The sequence below is a fragment of the Podarcis cretensis genome (genome assembly GCF_951804945.1).
Source record: "Podarcis cretensis genome assembly, chromosome: 3".
NCBI classification, from domain to species: domain Eukaryota; kingdom Metazoa; phylum Chordata; class Lepidosauria; order Squamata; family Lacertidae; genus Podarcis; species Podarcis cretensis.
Window position 1 is genome coordinate 102,237,369 of NC_137172.1, and position 15,586 is coordinate 102,252,954.

Consider the following 15,586-nt stretch of genomic DNA (forward strand, 5'->3'; position numbering starts at 1 on the left):
CGCTGTTTCGTTTGGAAATTTTTTTTTTCTCTTGTTTTCCTCCTCTAAAAACTATGTGCGTGTTATGGTCGGGTGCGTGTTATAGAGCGAAAAATATGGTATTTTCTGTTTTTAAACTATATTGATATTTACTACTTTAAAATGTACTGGGATACCATCATCATCATCATCATTGACAATCATCATCAGCAACAATACTGCATCACCATCGGCAAATACCTCTGGAGGAAAACTAATAATTTGGAGAAGTTTTGGTAAGTCTTTAGATAAATAAGAAATAACAGAGCGAGCGAGAGAGAAGATCTTTCACAATTTATTGATTTAAGACATCTGTCTTTTCCCTCGGTGCAACTAGCATATTTTAAGTTATTTAAATATAAAAACAATTAGTGCTTCACTTTCAATAAAACCCCATTAAGAACTCCATTCTGCCACAGAATGTCACTAAGGGCTCACCAACACTTCTGCTTGTTCCATGCCTAGAAAGCAGAGGCCCAATAAGTTTTTCACTTCTTGTGTGTCAGAGTGGTTTTCCCTTTGCCCCACTATATTCCCCCAGAAAACCCACACTTTAGCAATAAATCAGAACAAATCTGATGGATGTTTGCTCTGATTCAGCACTAAACCCAGGGGAAAGCAGTAGGTGGGCAGATGAAAGTCTTGATGAGCCCTAAGGCAAGAACAGCTTATCAGTGGGAGGCTGGCAGGGCCATCCGCCTGGCTTTACTAAATTAGAATTAGGTTCAACAGGATCTTCTTCATCTGCTAACTGAAGGAAGATTTAGGAACATAACATAGAAAGCTGCCTGCTATCACATAGGACTATTTGCTCATCTAGTCCCATATTGTTTACTCTGACTGAGAGAAGCCTTGTGGGATCTCAGGCAATAGTATTTCACTTCCACTCACTACCTGATTCTTTTAACTGGAGAAACAAGGGATTGAGCCTGGGATATTGCAGTGGGCACTCAACAGAGATGGGTTTGTGATAGGAATTTTGAGGTTTTAGATATATGGTAATGTTCATAAGTGTACCAACCAAGCACGTACATAGATCAGCACAGGAAGACCGACCTGAAACCATTTTGATTCCCAAACTGACCAAATGTTTTCCCTGCAAGGAGGGAGGGAGCTTTCCCACTGTCTCAGGAATTGAGTAATCAACATTTTAATGGGTGACAGACTATCAGGAAAGGCAATCAGATAACCTGGCAAACAGGAAAAACAACATTCAAATTTCTGTTTTAGACCGCCTTTTCTGTGATGTATATATGATGTTTCTGGGGGTGGTCTTGATTTACAGGGTGGCAATTTTAAAAGTCTTTATAAGACCTTGTGCGCCATTGTTCTGGGTTCCTCCTCCTTTCCTGCAAGTGAGGGGAGCCACAGATCAATAAAGATCAAGCTGCTTTGCTTCTCAATATTCTCTGGCTGGCCTCTGTTATTTTCTCCTATCAATAGGGAACCTACGTTAAGGACTCTGTATGGGCTCTTGGATACCCCACAAGGGAAAAGGGCAATTTTTGTTTACAACAGGTTCCTCCCCCAAAACACACTCCAGCCTTTCTTTCCTTATATCATCAGTAATGAGAACAGCAGTAAAAGTGAGCAGCAAGAGAAGGTAGGTTTTCTCTCCTCCCCACCCCTTCCTTCCCCCATTGGCCCATCACACTGGCTCATGTTGGCTAATAGCATGGCAGTGCACATGAGACTAGTTCTTCCAACCTGCAATTGCAGAGAGAAAGCACCCTCCAGTTCAGTACATACCATTGCAAGATGGCAACACTCTGTTCCATGCAGGTTTTCCATCCGCACCAATCACACAAGTGATAGTGGAAGGATCGATAATTTTGTAGCCCGAATCACACTGGTAAGTAATACTCGATCCGAGTTTAAAGTCTGCTCCAATTCTAGTTCCATTCATTATGTTGCCAGGGTCAAAACAAGCTTCCCGTGGTTTTTCTAATTACAAAGAGAAAGAGAGAGAAGGAGAATTAAGGCATTAGGGATGCCAGTCCACAAGCACTCGTGGGATAAAATGTAAGACTCAAGCTGAGCTTTCGTGATAATCACTCTTCATTTGAGTACTGTTATCACTTCCAAATATATTAGAGAAGCAAAAACATGAAAGGGGAGGACAGCAGGGTAGAGACCCCTATCTTTTCAGATAACAGTCAGTGAATGAATTAGAGCAGATCCACGCCATACATTTGAAGCACACCCAGCCCACGTTTGAAGCACATAACTTCCCGCAAAGAATCTTGGGAAGTGTAGTTTATTCAGGGGGCTGCGAATTGTAGCTCCCTGAGGATGAAACTACAGTCCCCAGGATTCTTTGAGGGAAGTCATGTGCTTTATACTTGTACTCTATATGCCTGTTTCTCCAACATACAAAGGGCCTCATGCTCTCTCAGAATATTGGTAACTAAGAGCAGCAAACAGCTGCAAGCCCGTAACTGGCTATGGATGAGTTAGGCTAAAGGGGGTGGTGGGCATGTAACAAGGTTAAAGAATATTGGGAAATGATTTATAATAAGCTGGAAAAAAATGTTTAAAACAACCTTCCCAAAAAGACCAGAGGCCTTTTTGTTAGGAAAAGTTCAGACAGAGGTTCCCAGGTGTCAGAAAAAATTATGTATGTATGCAACAATGGCGGCTCGAGTTTTCTCTTGTGGGGTCCCAGGCAAGGAGGACTGGCAACTTAAGATGACAGAATATGCAGAACTAGCATATTTAACATATATAATAAGAGAGGAAAAAGAACAAATATTCAAAGAGTGGATTTTTTTGCTGAGTATATGGGAAATAATTGGACACAGCTGAAAACGCTGGCAGCATTAAGATAAATTCAACAGTGTAACTAATATTTGAGTGATGTAAAATTGGAAAACTGACCAAAATGGCTATAGTAAAATACGCAGGATTGATAGACAAGTAAAATGAACCACGGAAATGGAAGGAGGGAAGTCTTTGGATACTGGTATTATGTATAATGTTTATTTTTAAATGTAAAAAGGAAAACTTAATAAAAATTATTGAGTGTGTGTGTGTGTGTGTGTTAGGTTAAAGGGAACAACTTACGACAGATGCCCATGATTGCTTCAGGGCAAAGGAGAAAGGAACTAAGCTCATCCATGTCTTTGGCCTTAAAGCTATCACAGAGGATGGAGTGCCTTGAACTATGGAAAGGAATGTGGTTTGCACATCTGGGAAATGGAAGAGGTGTGTGTCCTCTGTTGTTTGTTGACCCTTACTGTAGCAGGTTGAACAATGAACAAATTTATTAACTGGAATAAATACAGGCCTGCAGCAGGCTTTCTGTTAGTCCAAGAGAAGACAAGGGGAGTGGGAGTCTGTGTCCTGGGTCTAAGTATAAAATGCTTCCATATATAATCTGTTTACTTAAGATATGCTTGGGGCTTTACTGGGCTAGTAAGAGTACTGGCCTAAGAGAAGGGAATCCTTTGCTTCTCTGAATGTGTAAATATGCTTATGCTTGCATGTGGAGAATCTGAAGTTTTGGGTTAAAAAAATGCTAATGTTCTGTAAATACAGAACTAAGAATGGTAATGTGTAACAGTAAGGAACACGTGACAAGTTCAACTCTAGCTGAAGAAATCTGTTATTCTTTATGTTGCCAGAGCAATTAAAGGCATAACGAGTAAAGACACAGTCCAAGAAACATGGACCCCTTTTTTAAACTATGCCAATGGCCAAAATCAAAACCAACAACTCAACAATATCAGTGGAGGGGTTACGTCAAGTAATGTGTTTAAATATTGAAAGTATGTGTATTTCTAGAGACAATGGATATAACAAACATCATTAGCTGTACTGCTGGATAAGTGTTTAATAGCTGTATTAAAACAAATATAAATTTTGTTTTTTAAAAATCAGTTCAGTTACAAGAAAGCTGTTATAGGACTTAGTAGTTCAGTTAGAGCTGCTACTTTTTATACTGGACGGGACAATTAAAATATTTGATTGGCTGGGTATTTAAAATTCTATTGGCAATCATTGGCTCATAATTATAGGTTGATGTGCTGGCAAACGTAGAGATAATTCAAACTCCTGAAGAGAATCCTGACTGAAGTTCAATACAAGGGCAGCCATAGCATAGCTGAGGCTGTGTGTGGTCGTTGTGGTATGGTGACAACAAACAAACAAACAAACAAAACAGTATGGCAAATAACAATCCGAACATGATGCACATTGAAGAGTCAAGCCTTACTATAGGAGCACAGCCTTAGAAAGCAGGCTGTGTGTATAAAGCACTAAAACAACTGAAAAATTGTGACCTATATAAATAATACAAATATGTATTTGCTTTTGGTGCATAATTTTTTCCACTTCAACTAGTAATACGGACGGGGGGGGGGGGAATTATGAAGGGCACTGAAGCCCCACAGCTGACATTTAAAAAGATTTAATTCCTTAAATTGTACCAGCATCTCAGAGCTGCTTATGTACTATGTTTAAAGAACATTTTACGGAGCCAGGGCACTTTGAAGCATAACTTAAAGAACAGGAAATATATCTTACAAAATGCTCAGGGTTCCAGCCACTCCAGTCCATTTTCCCTCTGTTTTCTCTCTACTCCCTGCCAAATATTCAGTGGTGTATGTTATATGCATGGACCTCAGGGAGCATGGCTGCCCATTTAATGTAGGCAGGGGGAGGGCTGTCCCTTGTAGCCTTGCAGTGCAACATCCTTTTAACATCCTTTCTATGCAGATAGCAGGAGCATGTGAACCCCTTTGAACAAATGAGCATTATTTTAGAATGTTTATATAACTATATTGATAAAGCAGTTGTGGTACACATGATTCAACTGGGCTTTTCCTCCTTCTCTTTAATTACATCTGTCCTGTACATTTTGATACTATTTCCACAAAGAAACTAGAGCTGCTCTAAGAGAAAAGGGCTTGGGAATTCTAAGCACATATGCAAACCCAAGCAAAGAAAAACAGCTAATGAGACAAGAGAAATCTGCATGTTCACAGTATCTTTTCAGAAACAACCCAAAAGGTATTATGCAAATGCCTATCTCCTGATTGGCCGGGAACGTCTGTCTGATAAAGCAGAAATATTCTCATTTTATATAGCTTCGAGAAATAAACAACATGTATGCAAATTGGTCTTCAAATAATCTGCACCCGGAATGTAAGAAACTGTTATGTATTAAACAGATGTACATCATTTTCTCGTATTTAAATTGTACAAGTCATTTCTGTTTGAGAAGATCTTCCCTCAACAGCAGCTCTTGTTCTTTTTACTCGGCATAAAAGCTGTTTAGGCATGCAAGAAACCAAGCAGACAAACAGAAAGTAAGTGCATTCCTCAAATCATAAAACCTTTCCAGAACTGAGATTCTAATGTGCACACTCCCCACAAGAAAGATTCAGAATATAGCATAAGTAGTTGCTTCCAGTACTGCCAGTTTATGAATGGAAGGCTTCTTCCATTCCTAGAAGGGACTTGGGTCCAGCAGAGGCTCCTGCAAAAGGAAAAGGGAGGCAATTTTGACTGCTCCCCCTGCAGTGTCCAATGCTAACTCTTCTGCCGTTCTGAAGGGCCCCTCAATCCTCCAAAACAGCTGTAAGTGGAAGAAAGAGAAAATGAGGAATCCCATTTCCCTCAGAACAACGTTCAAATGGAACCCAGAGGGCACATCTCGATCCAATGCTGTGGCATGGTACATTGGTCTCACTGCATCAATAAAACATATAACCACTACTTGGCTTAGGTATGTTAGGTACAGCAGCATAATAAGAGTTAGGGTTCTGCACAATATGTGTTATTTATCTACAAGGAACTTCTCTGAACCCTGCTGTTTGTGTAAGAAGGAAGCATGAGCATGCCTTACATATATATGCATGCATAACATATATACAGTGCTACGTCTACTTATGTTCCACCTCTGTGACGTTACATGAGAGTGCTGGAGGTGAAATAGTTAAACAGGTTACCCAATCAGCACCCGGGGGGTGGAGTCAGAGGGAGTATAAAACCAGCTCTGGGAGGGGCGAAGGGAGGAGTTCATTGGGAGTTGGGTGGTTGGTTGGAGTGGGAGTGAATTGGGATAGAGTTTGTGGGTAGGTTGAGTTAGTATAGCGAAATAAGCTGAGTCAGGAATAGTTAGGGGCAAGGCAGACAAGTAAATATCTGAGAGGTAGTTTAGTGAGTGAGAGCAGGTAGCAGAAGTTATAGGTCTGGATAGGCACCCCATGATTGTAATTGACCGATACCGTTTATGAAACCACACGCTTGTTAAACTGCAATAAACAAACAAAAGTTTGTGTTCCAATTTAACCCTGACTGGACTCAGTATTGTACCAGGTAGGGCCTGGGTGGTGGCAGGGAGAAATAAAGTGGTGGCACAGGGATCAATAGACAGTGAAAAGTCCGGGGACCCGGTGTGATCGCCACAACATTCGGTTACGTATCCTTTGGGATACATACGCGGCAAACCCAGAAGTATTTTTCCGGGTTTCACTGCACGCGCATGCACAGAAGCGCTCTACACGCCGTGCGCATGCACAGAAGTGCTAAACCGTGCGAATGTGCACAAGCGGCATCTCCAGATATGCACACCTCGGGATCTGACCAGAGCTCTGGAACGAATCCCGGGCGCAACCAGGGGTACCACTGTATATCCCATATAATCCCCTTGAAGAAGAATACCTGAAAATTCAATGTAACTTGGAGGCAAACAATGACGTATCAGGATGCAGAAGACTGGCTGGGTTTTCCATTGGAAACAATGGCAAACAAAAATGAACTGTAACTACAGAAATGTATGAACCAGTTGCAAATTAGCCACTAAACAAATGGAGTAAATAATGTATGAATAAATAAATATATAAAAAAATTAACTGGACAAAAAAATGGCTTCCACATCTATATACAGCATGGCCCTAAAAACGGCATTCAAATGTTTTGGGAGCAGGGAGTTGTCTAAAAAAGAGCTTTCCATCACAAATAAATGACCTCATGGCTTTTTTTGTAGCCTATGTAAATGCCTTTCCTACAAGAGCTTACACGATAAAATCAGTTCAGCAGATATGATTATAATGATGTTGGTTCTTTTTGTGATCATAGCCACGTTGATGATATGCACCATACATGAGAGAGTAACATCATCAATATACTTCAGCTATACTTGATTACGAATCTGTATCTAATTTTCATGAACTTTGTCAGAAACTTATGCATGATCCCTCACGACATGTCAAGTATAACTAGATGGGCGGAAATCTTGTGTTTACATTTTATGTGATGATACATATTTTGTTAAATTTACCTTTATATTCAATGGCAAATCCTGACATGCCAACGGAAGCATCACTACGAAATGCCAGAAATAGGTTATTACCACTGCTTTCTATTCTTTCAGGTGCCTGCGAGCCTTGAAAACTGCCAATTAGAGGGCTGTTGGAATCTTCTCCTTCATAAATATGCAAAAAATCATAACTGGGTTCCATGTTGAAACTGAAATAGAGAAGCAAGAAATAAATGTCTCTGTTGTTGTTGTTGCTTAAAAAAAAGATAATGGCATCAACATTCCAACTTTACTTCTAAGATTTGTGGTGCAGTTTTATAAAGGATTTCTCTCTCCCACATTCTAAAGTATGAACAAATGGTGAAGTCTAACTTATTATACTGCAATTTATTTCAGAATGCCACACTGTTATTTTGTTCACACTCCCCCCACCATTCCTTATTAATACTTATTAGAGAATGTTTTGGCCCTCAGTGTTTTCTGGATAGGCACAAGAAGGTAAAGGTAAAGGGACCCCTGACCGTTAGGTCCAGTTGTGACCGACTCTGGGGTTGCGGTGACCATCTCGCTTTATTGGCCAAGGGAGCCGGCATACAGCTTCCGGGTCATGTGGCCAGCATGACTAAGACGCTTCTGGCGAACCAGAGCAGCGCACGGAAACGCTGTTTACTTTCCTGCCAGAGCAGTACCTATTTATCTACTTGAACTTGACGTGCTTTCGAACTGCTAGGTTGGCAGGAGCAGGGACTGAGCAACGGGAGGTCACCCCGTCAACTAAAATTCTATATATGCCAACCCAAGCTGCATTTTCATGGGGAAGAATCTGGCATGGAGCCCTTTGCCTCTATATATTTTGCCTGTTCCTTAGATTCCAGTGGCTTAAGGGTGTTTCCTACGTCTTCACAAGTCTTCTCAGAACTCTTTGGGTTCCGTTGATGTTTCATTTGAGGATGATAATGTCACTATCTACTTTAACAGTAGCTTAACTGGAACTATTAACTGATCCCTAGAAAGCAGTTTTAACTAAAGTAATTGGAACTTCTTTTGTAACTCCTTCAAAGTTTAGTAGCTTAAATTACATTTTTTTGCATTTATCACCATTCTTTGTCTCTCTGCCATATCCATATACCTGCCTACCTATTACTAAACAGGTCCAATAGAATTGTTTACTGGAGTTTAGGGAATCAAGACATTTACTTTACTCAAAAAATTGTGCAAATTAATCTGTATGAGATGAACTTTAAAGGGAAATTAAGACGTTGATCCCAGCACATACCTGGGAGTGCTCAAATCAGGTTTTTAAAATGCAAAACCCACATAGGTCTTCACGAATGCCAGGCTGAATTGCTAAAATATCCCAGCAATGAGCAAACTGGGCTGTAAAACTGCCACCTGAGTCTCACAATGCCCCGAAACAAAGTTATGGCATCCTGCAGCATTGTTACAAGGGTGGTATTTTGAAGGAAAATGGCGATAACTGGATTATTAAGAAGAGACTGTGACAACTTGTAGCTGTAGCAAAATTACACCACTTTCTTCCATAAGTCGTAACATTACTATTATCATTCCCACCCCTGATCACTGTAATGGTACCCGTTATTATGGCCTGCAAATGTTGTTGTGGAAGTAGAGGGGCATTTCTGGCTCAGTACCAGAATATTCTGAGTGCAGTAAGTCGCTTGAGAGAGGGAAAAAACTACAAACTAAGCATAGTCCTAACAACAAGGAATAGAAACAGGAGCCCAACACTTTTACGGTAATTGTGATTCCACCCATATTTTTCTTAATTGACTGATTTGGTATTTTGGGGAGACTCTCCCCAAAGAGCATGGTGCAGGGAGATGCCATACGAAGGCAAGATTCAGTAGAAATTATGAGCAGAATTATCTTCTATGGAATGCTCCTGATCTCACCTAATGCTTGGGGTAATATAGTTGTAGCACCAAAAAGGAAATAAAAAGCAGAAAACCCAAAAATGGTGAAAGCCAATATTTATGGTAAAAAGATGCTAGAGTTTGGAAAATATAAAGCAGTCTTTGAGGAAGTAGAGATGAATTTCTCCTGATTTTTTACCTGTATCGAAATATATTTTTAAATGTTGTCTCTCCCCCCTCCCCAATTTGCACTTGGTGGGGGTTATACTTTTTCTGTTGCTTTGAGTAAACTAGTACAGTAATATAGATACTCAACACCTTTAGCATGTGGTGATTACATCCCACATTCACTTTAATTAATTCTTATACCCGGTTAATGAAATTTTCATAGAAGGGGGAAGGGAGGAGTGCCACAGAACAATCTATTTCCTTATGTGTATGGAGTGCTGGTTTGAAGAAAGAAATGTACCTTTCTGTAGCTCTTCAGGATCAAATATGACACACACACCTCCCAATTTAAGAAGGCTGCAGTCAGTCAAGAGTTCTCACACTGATTTCAAGAGGAGATGGACTAAATCACAGATGTACTAATACTGCCCTGTATTAGCAGTAGCAAATCACATTTTGTATCCTTCCAAAATGGTGTGCTAGCGGCTCAATTGAAAAATTACCCTATTTTTCGCACCATAGGACGCACTTTTTCCCCTCCAAAAATGAAGGGGAAATGTGTGTGCGTCCTATGGTGCGAATGCAGGCTTTCGCTGAAGCCTGGAGAGTGTGAGGGGTCGGTGCGCACCGACCCCTCACACTCTCCAGGCTTCGCACACCTCTCTGCAAGCAGCGGGAGCCCAGCGCTGGGCTCCCGCTGCTTGCGGAGAGTTGCCAGCATGCCGAAGCCTGCACGCGCTGAGCTCAGCGCGCCCAGGCTTCGCGGACCTCTCCGCAAGCAGCGGGAGCGCTCCCACGGCTTGCAGAGAGCTGCCTGTTTGGGGGCTGGGGTCGGGGGAAGCTCGAGCTTCCCCCGCCCCAGCCCCGCGCCTGGGGGGGGGGGGAATAATTTTTTCCCCTTTATTCCCCCCAAAAAAACTGGGTGCGCCCTATGGTCCGGTGCGCCCTATGGTGCAAAAAATACGGTAAATCACTGCATTGGACGTCCTCACTGTTCTACGGCTTTCACAGCCGTACTTATTTCCACTTTCTCTGTCAATATATGGATGGTGACATTGTCCTGAAGAAGTATACAGATATCCCCAGAATACCTTGCGGCATACGTACCAACAGTTTGGGAAGCTCTGTTCTAAGTGCACCTTAAAAAGGATTTACTCGGCAGATGACACTAAGCTCTGATACACAAGTTGTGTATTTAGCACTATTAAAGCAAATACATGAAAGTTTTCACCCACCATACCATAAATCTAACTGTATAAATATACTGCTATAAAGTTACACTGTCTGTGACTAACTAGGAAGGAGACCTCAGGAGGCTCAGTGAAAATGTCAAGTCATTGTACAGTGGTACTAAAAAAGCAAATGTCATGTTAGAGATTATTAGAAAAGGGACTGAACATGGAGCGCAAATACTCATGATGTCTTTATAAATCTATTGCGCAAAGCATTCATAATATTGTGTATTATTCTGTGTATGGCCCTGTCTCAAAAAGAGAGAAAGGGGAAACCAAAATAATTAAGGGCACATTCTTTATCAGGAAATACACCAGGGCTTTTTTGTATGGGGGGGGGGGAAGCAATGATAAAATTTTATAAGATTAGGGGAGGAAATGTGAAGAGCTTACGCAGAGAGAAAATGTTGCCCCTCTTTAGAACTTGGGCAATCCAACAACGTTGTCTGGTAGTAGCTTCGGGACGGACAAAATAAAGTAGTTCATCACACAATGCATAATTAAATTATAGAACATACTGCTGCATGATGCCATGATGGACATTATCTTAGTGGATAGCTTAGTTTATCAGCAACTATTAAGGGGAACCTTTTTCCCTCTGAATACCAGCTACTAGGGGAAACAGCAGAGAAGGCAGGTGAGTTTAATAAAACCTAGTTTCCAGCCCTTACCTCCTCTCCCTCTCCATTTTAGTCAAACCATGGTCCCCTGTGGCCTTCTAAGGATAGTAGCTAAGAGAGCCATCACAAAAAAAGTAAAGCAGCAAGGCCCCCTCCAGCACCCCTGTAATTTTAGCATTGGGACTCATAGAATCGAAGAGTTAGAAGGGACCCTAAGGGTCATCTATACTCAGGAGCTTTGATGCCCTTCTGGCAGGCATTTGCTCACTGTTGGAAGCAAAACTAGATGCCCCCCACAGAGCTTCTCTTAAGTTCTTATTTGCTTCTACATCTTCCTGTAGCACCGACACAGAATGTTCTAAATGAAGGCTGTAAGGCATTGCTTGGGGGGAAAAGTAATTAGAAATGCTATGAAGTGATAAATGATGTGATTTTTTGAATGTGACATTTAAATAAATACATGCTGTAAAAAATAAAAAAAAGCATGGCTCTAGAAATGGTACCTTTTGAATATCAAGGCAATGACAAAATCAGGGTTTACTTTTATTCTCCAGTCACACTCCTTCCCAGGAGGATACGGCTGTGGGTAGTTTGGTGATAAAATAACACCTGCCGGGCCCGTGAGGTTTCCACCACATGCAGCTGTCACAGAACACAGAGGAGAGGAAAGCAAAATTGATCACAATGGTCACACTAAGCACTGGCAATTGTCAAAGTAAGTTGAGACCTTATACATTTGATTATTTCTTTCTAGCATCTTATTTTTTAGCTAATTGCTATTCAATAATCCAAGAGCAAGAAGAACTAAGAACATATAGGAATGTGTGTGTTTGCAACATGTTTCCGTATGCATGCATGTACTATGTGCATACAATATATCACTATCCAATACTACCCTTCCCTTCCCCCAGATATGTACACCATGTGCAAGTCAAAACAGTATAACAGGGACAAAGATTCTAGCCTAGTCCACTATTGGACTAGGTTTTGCAAGGTACACACTGTTAGAAGTTGTTGTTGCTGTTGTTTTAAAAAGTTAAATGCTCTCTGCATGTATGAAGCATCTATCACCTTATTCTGATACAAGAGGGGTAGCCAACCCACAAACCATAGGCTGGCCATGGCCCACCGAGCCACAGAAAGTGGCCCGCAAAGCCACAGGAAGTGGCCCGCCAGCCCCCACAGCTTTATCCCCCGTTCTCAGTACTGTGGTTCTCAGGACTTCAATTGAGAGATAAAGCCCTCTGCTTGTTCAGTAGAGATCACTACCTAAAGGTCAGCCAGAGGGTTTCATTTCCCAATCCTAGCGCTGACCACCACCCTGCTAAAATTAGGAGATAATGAGCTATGTCTGCTATTTAGAGATAAAGGGTAAAAGGCAGCATCCTCAACACTGGGGAGGATTGCAAACACTGCCTTTCTCTCTCCACAGCTACAGAGGAACTGTGCGCAGGACTGCAGCCAAAATCTGCCATTATAATACTGTAGAGATGAAACACAACAAAGCAAATAACAACAAAGCATTAATAAATCAGCTGCAAAATAATAGGAGAAAGATAAGATAAGACAGAAGCAGCAACATGGTCATTTCACATCCAGGTTCCTAAAACCTGATGGAAGAGAAAAGGAACATCTGTAAAATATGTCACGTATCAGGAGCAGGGGTTGGGGTAGCAAAGACGTATGAAAGGAGAGATTTTGCTTATTAAAGTAGGTCAAAGTATGACAAACAGTTAAGGCCTTTGAAGTGTGACAAGTACGGATATATAGCAAAGGTATTCGAGATTTATTTAAAATTGCATCCTGGTCTAACCAGGAATTCTTCTCTGGGAAGTGAATTCCATAATTTGGGTTCCAGGAACGAAAACGGTGTATTTTGGGTAAGTGCAAAACAACCCCAAACCATAGTCACACAATCCTATGTAAGGAAGGCCTCTTGAGAAGGTATTAATAATGTGTCTGGCTATTCCTCTAACAAATTCCTTCAGCAGTGCAGAGCTTCTGCATAAAGAAACATTCAAAATTGAGGATTTGTCTATATTCTCGTCTATCTTTCTTTAGACAAAAGAAAGCCAATAAAATCACTTTACTTGATTAAAAAAAGATGCCTCCCAATAGAAGTATCCAGGCAGACACTAACAGGAAAAAAACAATTCTGTGCTGGCAGGTAGGCAACTAAATCTGCAATCATGCACTTAAAATTAGGGGTCTTGTTAACAGTGGTACTAAACACCTATAATTCTCATTGTAGTAACAATAGTAATCAGCCCAGGCGGCTATTTTGTTTAAAAATAGATCACGCTAACAAAATGGCTCTTTTGTAAGTTATTACTCTAGTGAAGACTCAAAATTTTTCCACATCTTCTGATGACTCAGCCTGAGGTAAAATACAGAGCTGCTCTCAGAGAAGTTATAAAATGTGAACGCAGCAAAAAAGTGAAATAAAAAATTAAACAAACATGAATGTCTGTTTGACAACAGTCAGAATGTTAAAAAGAAGAGCTATTAAATCTCAGCTACCCTAGTATACAAGAGTAATTCTTTGTGAGTATTTTAAATGTTCTATTTTATCCTGCCTTTATAGAACCTTTGAGGCTTGAAGTACTGCTATGTTTAGTATAATGAACATTTTAAACCACATAATCCTCAAGGTCATCCTTCTTAGTAAAATACACTTATGGTACTTCACCATAATGACTCTCCTAAATGAACTATTTGCATCAAAAACAAACAACAAACAAAGGAAAACTAAATAGGCTAATCAGTCGGCTTTACGTCCCTTGTCTAAAGGCTGAACTAGAGATGACATTGCTTCCACTGGCTCCAATGGCTTTTTCCCTTGAAATGCAAATAGCAGCTTCAGAGAGTGATGACAGAAAGAGAGAGAATACATTCTGTCTCCAGGCCCACAGTCCTGTGGCTTTCCTTTGGCTGCTATTTAAGTAACAGAATTGTGAGTGTTAATTACATTCACACCGCTGACTTCACATCTCTTTGGCTCCAAGTATTACTTCTTCCTGATACACTAGCCAGTCTGGCCTTTCCTCTTCATTTCTACAACCGAAAATTGAGTTCGCACGCAAGATTAAGTAGAAGGGGGCTGCTATGTTAGCATTTCAGTGGGGGTGGGGGGAGGCTGCTGCTTGGAGGGGCAAAGGAACAGAGAGGTCAGCATGGTGTAAACAAACCAGCAGGATTGCTGGATTGGCTCCGCTAGTGCTTTTGCACCGCATTGACCTCCCTGATTCCAGGTTCCTCCCTTTCCCAGTAAGGAGATACAGTGAGTCCACCCCACCTGACAAGCCACGTCTGTGATTAAGGCAAACCAAATTACTGCTCCTAGGGGTTATAAAGTGAATTTCCAACAGTTCGCCATGACAAAGCTCCTGCTTTTTCAAACTACCCAGCAAAACTGTGAAACTCCTTCAAGTATGTTTCTCACAGAAAATGGTCCAAGGTTGAACTCATCCTATTCAGGATTCATAGATTTGGAATACCATGCAAAGGCAGAACATTATGATTGTTTTTTTCCAGCTAGTTATCTGTTTGGGTAGTACCACATGGCACATGCGCTAATGTTATAGCGCATGGGAACAATTACATTACAAACAGTGGTGAAAATTTATCTCGATCTAGGCCACAGAAGATTAACAATTGGGCCCAAGTGTTTAAGGACACAAAAAGTAATCTGTTTTCAGTCTAAGCCACCACAGCCACGACTGCTGCATTAAGTGTTACACCACCCTGAATGACCCAGTTTGAATATCAGAATGCAGTGGTATCTTAGATTAAAACCTTAAAAAGAACCTAACATTCCATCTCAATACCTATACATGTAGGTGCATCAGGTTGCCAAAAGAACCGATTATTCAGCTGCACACAAGTAATTTTATCCTGCCCTTGGAGTTGATACCCTGGGTCGCACTGGAAGGTGATGGCATCCCCAGGTTCTCTGCTGTCTCCATATCTGCTGCCATTCTGAGGAGTTCCAGGATCATTACAGGTTGATGCAACTGACGCTGCAAATAAAATTAAGAAAACCAAAGTTTCAGATACATATTATGAATATTTCAAAGCCTTGCATTTCACTACATGTTTTGTAACAGAAACATTTCTTTGTTATTTGTGTGTTATGTCAGGAAAGTTGTGTATATGACTGCTTCTGTAGGAAATTGCCCACTGTGATGCATCATGTTCCAATTTCCTTCCAATTTCCTACGGGAAGGGTAATGATGGCAGGTTAGAAAATAACATTAGGGTTTACATTTTCTGTACAACTAGCCTACCAAAATCATTCTTATTCCCTTTAATACTTCAGCTGTCAGTCATCTAAACTTCACCACCATTTCTCAGAATAGAACAAACAGAATAATACACCTAATGTTCTTTGGTTTTATGAATGTATTAAAG

General features: G+C 40.9%; 1 protein-coding gene across 4 annotated transcripts in view; it reads right to left on the reverse strand.

Moving 5' to 3' along the window:
- Positions 1–15,586, reverse strand: part of CSMD1 (CUB and Sushi multiple domains 1) — a 991,444-nt gene that overhangs the window by 151,783 nt on the left and 824,075 nt on the right. For all 4 annotated transcript variants that reach the window (XM_079969603.1, XM_079969602.1, XM_079969604.1 and 1 more), the window contains 4 exons: positions 15,004–15,195; positions 11,680–11,818; positions 7,304–7,491; positions 1,768–1,962 (listed from right to left, as the gene is read on the reverse strand). In XM_079969603.1, coding sequence (XP_079825729.1) covers positions 1,768–1,962; positions 7,304–7,491; positions 11,680–11,818; positions 15,004–15,195 — 714 coding nt within the window. The remainder of the gene's footprint in view (positions 1–1,767; positions 1,963–7,303; positions 7,492–11,679; positions 11,819–15,003; positions 15,196–15,586) is intronic.